At 40.9% G+C, this 6,074-nt stretch overlaps 1 protein-coding gene across 1 annotated transcript in view; it reads left to right on the top strand.

Moving 5' to 3' along the window:
- Window positions 1–6,068, top strand: part of LOC109540087 — a gene marked incomplete in the record, with an annotated part of 30,814 nt that extends 24,746 nt beyond the window's left edge. Inside the window, 1 exon segment of the mRNA XM_048666186.1 lies at window positions 4,591–6,068. Coding sequence (XP_048522143.1) covers window positions 4,591–4,986 — 396 coding nt within the window.
- Between the last annotated feature and the right edge of the window lie 6 nt (window positions 6,069–6,074).

Below are 6,074 nucleotides of genomic sequence, written 5' to 3'. Positions count from 1 at the left end.
AGAACTGAACGCGGGTTCTGATGAGAACAGTGTAAGCGTTCAAGCAAACCACTTCTGAAGATGCAAGCCACTCGTGCTTGCGAAACGTCAAGAAGAAAGTCTACCGAACGACGGCCTAAAAACCCGAAAAACCCACTTGTTTCAAGGAATGGCCTCGACAGTCTATCTCTTTTGATGAATTTATTGCTGTTTGCAACGTAATTTTTCAGCTCAGTTGCCCATTTGAATTCTCTTCGCCCCCTTGATCTGCGTCTGAACAGAATGGCATGTTTTAGCTAGTGACTGGTTGCTTCGTAGTTGTAGCCGATTTTGATAACGACACGAAAAACTGTTCCCAGAATTACAGATAATGACCGTTTTCAATGTGCTTCTTTTCCTTCTTTATGGTTTCACACGATGATTACACAGTTTTTTTGCCCGGAGTGCCCGTTCTTGATTTCCATCGAACATTCTAGAATAACATAGACTTAGATCAGACTAGAGTGTTACAATGCCTGGTTTCAGTTCACGTTCACTTAGATCTAGGCCCGTTCATTTTTATGGTCTTTTTTGCAGGTTTACTCATGCATTGCAGGTGTGGTTGAGGGCTCGATCGTTTCTTTCTTTCTTGCCAAAGATGCCGACGTTTCAGGGTGTCGCGTTAAGGGCGGTTGAGATCTTGATGCTCTAAATCGCCTCAGTTTGAAACCTTCTCAAAAAACACCTGAAGGTGGTTTAACTCCGAAACTTTCTCGGTTGAAAGAACCAACTTTTGGCTATATGCTCTAGAAAACTCCAAGTTTCCATATCTCTTGGCTTGGAAGAAATCAACCCTCTTTAGTAGGACTGCATAAGTGTGCGTGAAAGCTTCAACCTAAAAAACCGCAGAGTTTAAAAAATTTGGCAAAATTTCGAAACTTTCATGTCTTGTAGAACAAGCTTTTGTGCTTGCTCTGCAACAATGTGCAAAAATGTGTTAAAGATTTGCATTATTTTCAGAATGCGTGCAAAAGTGCGTTTGAGCTCTTGGTGCTAAAAAACGTGCGACTTTGAAAATTTCTCAAAAAAATACTGAAAAAGACCTAATTCTGAAACTTTCACACGTTATAAAAGAAGCTTTTTTCTTTCGATTGGTGTAAGCGGAAATTGTTCAGCTCTCGTCTTTGGGAAAATGTGAATTATCTTCAGAATGCGTGCAAAAGTACGTTTGAGCTCAAAAAGTTCAATTTCTGAAAGCTGTTCAACTTAGAAAATGTTGGCTGATTCAACACCAACAATTCTCTTACTCTAATCAGGTTAGTTTGGAAAGAAACTAATTATCTTTAAAGCAAATGCTTAATCGAAAACGTCCGAGTTTGAAAAATTGTCAGAAAGTTTCTGAGGACGGCCTGAATCCGAAACTTCTGCACCTTCCAGAACAAGCTTTTTTCTTTCCACTGCGGCGACTTGCAACGTTTTATTTGTCTTTGCTTGAAAGAAATGAAAAATGTTCCAAAAGACTGAACAATTGCCTGAAATCTTGTTGTTTTAAAACCACTCAGTTTGCAAAATTCTGAAAAAATTCCTGATGATGGTTTCATTTCGAAACTTTGCGCGGTTACAAGCTCATCTTTTCTGTTTCCACTGCCAAAAGGGGAACGAGTTTTCCTCAGTCGGTGTGGAAGAAATTAATTATTTTCCGAAAGCGTGCAGAAGTATATTTGGGTTACAAAAGCAGTCAGTTTCAAAATTTATCAAAAAATTCCAGAAAGCGGACTAATTTCGAAACTTTTGTGTTTTAGAAAGTCGCCTTTTGTCTTATCATTGTGCTCTTGGTTGCTGATCGATCTCTTTTTGTTGAGAAGAAATTAATTATTTTCAGAAGAACCGCGCAGGCCTTTTTGAAAATTTGATGAACAACGCCTGAATTTGAAAATTTCTCAAAAAGTGCCTGCGGGTGGTTTAATTTCGAAACTTTCGCATCTTACAAAACAAACTCTTCTCTCTCCACTAAAGCAACGCGTAACTTTCTATCTCTCTTTATTTTGAAAAATTCCTCTTCTTTCATACGACGGCCTGAATCCGAAACTTCTGCACCTTCCAGAACAAGCTTTTTCTTTCCACTGCGGCGACTTGCAACGTTTTATTTGTCTTTGCTTGGAAGAAATGAAAAATGTTCCAAAAGACTGAACAATTGCCTGAAATCTTGTTGTTTTAAAACCACTCAGTTTGCAAAATTCTGCAAAAATTCCTGATGATGGTTTCATTTCGAAACTTTGCGCGGTTACAAGCTCATTTTTTCTGTTTTACTGCCAAAAGGCGAAGGAGTTTTCCTCAGTCGGTGTGGAAGAAATTAATTATTTTCCGAAGGCGTGCAGAAGTATTTTTGGGTTATAAAGGCAGTCAGTTTGAAAATTCATCAAAAAATTCCTGAAAGCGGACTAATTTCGAAACTTTTGTGTTTTAGAAAGTCGCCTTTTGTCTTATTATTGTGCTCTTGGTTGCTGATCGATCTCTTTTTGTTGAGAAGAAATTAATTATTTTCAGAAGAACCGCGCAGGCCTTTTTGAAAATTTGATGAACAACGCCTGAATTTGAAAATTTCTCAAAAAGTGCCTGCGGGTGGTTTAATTTCGAAACTTTCGCATCTTACAAAACAAACTCTTCTCTCTCCACTAAAGCAACGCGTAACTTTCTATCTCTCTTTATTTTGAAAAATTCCTCTTCTTTCATACGACGGCCTGAATCCGAAACTTCTGCACCTTCCAGAACAAGCTTTTTCTTTCCACTGCGGCGACTTGCAACGTTTTATTTGTCTTTGCTTGGAAGAAATGAAAAATGTTCCAAAAGACTGAACAATTGCCTGAAATCTTGTTGTTTTAAAACCACTCAGTTTGCAAAATTCTGMAAAAATTCCTGATGATGGTTTCATTTCGAAACTTTGCGCGGTTACAAGCTCATYTTTTCTGTTTYCACTGCCAAAAGGSGAASGAGTTTTCCTCAGTCGGTGTGGAAGAAATTAATTATTTTCCGAARGCGTGCAGAAGTATWTTTGGGTTAYAAARGCAGTCAGTTTSAAAATTYATCAAAAAATTCCWGAAAGCGGACTAATTTCGAAACTTTTGTGTTTTAGAAAGTCGCCTTTTGTCTTATYATTGTGCTCTTGGTTGCTGATCGATCTCTTTTTGTTGAGAAGAAATTAATTATTTTCAGAAGAACCGCGCAGGCCTTTTTGAAAATTTGATGAACAACGCCTGAATTTGAAAATTTCTCACAAAGTCCCTGCGGGTGGTTTAATTTCGAAACTTTCGCATCTTACAAAACAAACTCTTCTCTCTCCACTAAAGCAACGGCCAACTTTCTATCTTTTTTTGTTGCAAAATATTCCCCTTCTTTCATACGGACTGCACTAGTTCACTTGCAATCTTTTTGCTAAAAAACAAGTGGGTTTGAAAATTCCTGAAGATGATTTAATTTCGAAACTTTTACTGGTTATAGAACCATTCTTGCTCTTTCTATTACAATAACGCGTATGTCCCTTCCTCGTTTCGTTTGTTTGATTTTGCAACTTTGATGAAAAACGCCTGAATTTGGAAAATTTTTCAAAAAGTCTCTGAAGATGGCTTAATTTCGAAACTTTCGTATCTTGCAGAATAAGCCGTTCTCTCCCCGCTGCAGCTACTGGTTAGTTTCTGTCTCTCTTTGAAAGCAATTAAACATGTTGGAAAGCGTGCAATTGTCTGAAATTGTGTTGCTTTAAACTGGCTGACTTTGAAAAATTCTGCGAAAATTCCTGATGATGGTTTCATTTCGAAACTTTGTGGCGGTTACGAACTTATCTTTTCTTTTCCCAATTGCTCAAGGCTAATGACTTTTCGTCGATTGGTGTGGAGGAAATGAATTGTTTTCTAAAGGTTTGAAAATTTATCGAACAATTGCTGAAGGCGGCTTAACTTCGAAACTTTTGGGTATTAGAAAGTCGCCTTTTTTCTCTTCGTTGAGAAGAAGTTAATTGTCTTCAGGACTGCATAACTGTGTTCGAAAGCTGGATGGAAAGGCCTGGATTTGAAAATTTGTCCAAAAATTCCTGAGGATGGTCTAGATTCGAAACTTTCGTATATTAGATAGGGGGCCGTTCTCTTTCCAGTGAGGTAGCGCCAAATGTCCTGTCGACCTTAGTTTGGAAGAAATGAGCTATCTTCAGTGAGGTTGCAGAAGCGTTGCAATCTTGCACTAGTGAGTTTGAAAATTTCTGCAAAAAAGCCTGAAGATGGTTTAACTTCGAAACTTCGGTCGGCCAGAGAGGCAACTGTGCTCTTTTCATTGCAACCAGCTCCAACATTCAATCGGTCTTCGTTTGGATGAAGCAGAGCATCTTAGGAAGCACTTTTTGTGACATCTGGTTGCTTCTGTTGCAACCTTCCACTTCGAAGCTGTTGAAGCCTGTTTGATGACTTTAAATAGTCCAAGACGAAACGCCTTCCGGGGGGTTTCCCAGTTAGTCCACTTCGGCCCGTTGCAAAAACTCAGGGGCGTTTCGGGCATTCGCTCAAGCCACCGCAGCGAAAATGGGGCTCAGAAAACCCGGCACTTTCCCCCCATCCTAATGCTCTTTTTGCCTTCAAGGGGAGACTGCGAGGGATGCTGAGACCCGGGCCTGGTAACCAAACCCAAATGCAGCCAACGCAACCCAACCAGCCTCAACAGTTCGGCCCACCACCTTCCCAGAACACCTCCTCCTCAATGGGCGGACTGTTCTCCAGCCTCACCGGATCCAGCCAATCGCAGCCGCCCTACGGGCAGGCCAATCAGCAGAACCAGCGGATCCAGCACAAAGGGGTGCCCCAAGTGGTCCCCAATGTGGGGGGGATGGCGCCTAGTGGGGCGCAGCCCCAGCAGGGGCTGCCGGGCGTGCCTGGTGGGCCCAATCTGATGCAGAAACTGAACGAAATCACGGCACCCGGTGGGGACATTCTGTCGAAGGGGAAGGAACTAATTTTTATGAAATTCGGCCTGGGGGGCAAATAACCCTTAAATAGCTGGAGCCTTCGGCTGTTTTAAGGTTCACGTCGAGAGTGTGTTGAGGTCAAGGCTGCCGCGCGATTAAGGTAAGGCCCCTTTGTAAGGGGCATCTTGGCTATGGGAATAGGGGCTTGCAATGTTGCGTTTATCTTTAAGGGGACGCGGCCGAGAGAGGAACATGAGACAATAATGAACTGTGCTCTAAATGACCACAAAAGTCCAATTTCTACGTTTGAAACACCGCACTTTTCTACTCGCGCAATCAGCCGCAGAAGAGCGGGCGGAACTTTTATTTTCCTGCCGGCAAAAAAGTCGCCAAAAATCCCCCGGTCAGGCTGTAGCGGTGCAACTTTCCACTATCACAGTTTGGTCTTTTCTCTACTCGGGACTGGAAAAACCAACCCCGCAGCTCTACCAGATCGGGAGTAATGATTTTTTTAAACAAACGCTGCACCTGAGATTATCCGCCCAATTTGGGCTGGTTGCCTATTTCTTAAAAAATCGCCACAAATTAATCAAAATTGCTTTTCGAATGAAACTTTCTCCTGTACTATAGAGCCAGTCTTTGTCCATGCAATGGTGTAAAAACGAACCGCCCAGCTCTAACCAGTTCTGAGCAATTATTTTTTGAAAATCAGCGGCAGTAGAGGGCAAAAACGCAAATCATCAGATCGCTTCAAAAATTGCAAGTATTCAAATTTTGAAAAGTCGCCAAAAATCTCTTGAAAATTTGTTTCTAATCTAAATTTCCGTCAGCATAGAGCCGGGTTTACGCCACGCTCTGGCTCTAACCAGGTGTGAACAATTATTGTTTGAGCTAACCGCTGCAATAGAGCGAGGATTTGTAAGTGTTCGATTTAAAAAATCGCCCAAAATTTTTGGAAAATGACTTTTTAACGAAACTTCTCTAGAATATAGAGCCAATCTTGTTATATTCAGTAATGCAAAAACTAACTCTCCAGCTCTGTCCAGGTTTGAGCAATTATTTTTTGAACAAAGAGTGGTGAAGGAGCAGCAAATCGCAAAAGTTCAATTTCAAAAATTCCTCAAAAATCTTCTGGAACTGAGTTTCTAATGTAACTTTTCATTAATAT

The sequence above is a fragment of the Dendroctonus ponderosae genome, unplaced genomic scaffold (genome assembly GCF_020466585.1).
Source record: "Dendroctonus ponderosae isolate FM_Combo_2020 unplaced genomic scaffold, Dpon_F_20191213v2 Dpon_F_20191213_4, whole genome shotgun sequence".
In the NCBI taxonomy this organism is placed as follows: Eukaryota; Metazoa; Arthropoda; class Insecta; order Coleoptera; family Curculionidae; genus Dendroctonus; species Dendroctonus ponderosae.
This window is presented reverse-complemented; position numbering and strand designations above follow the sequence as displayed.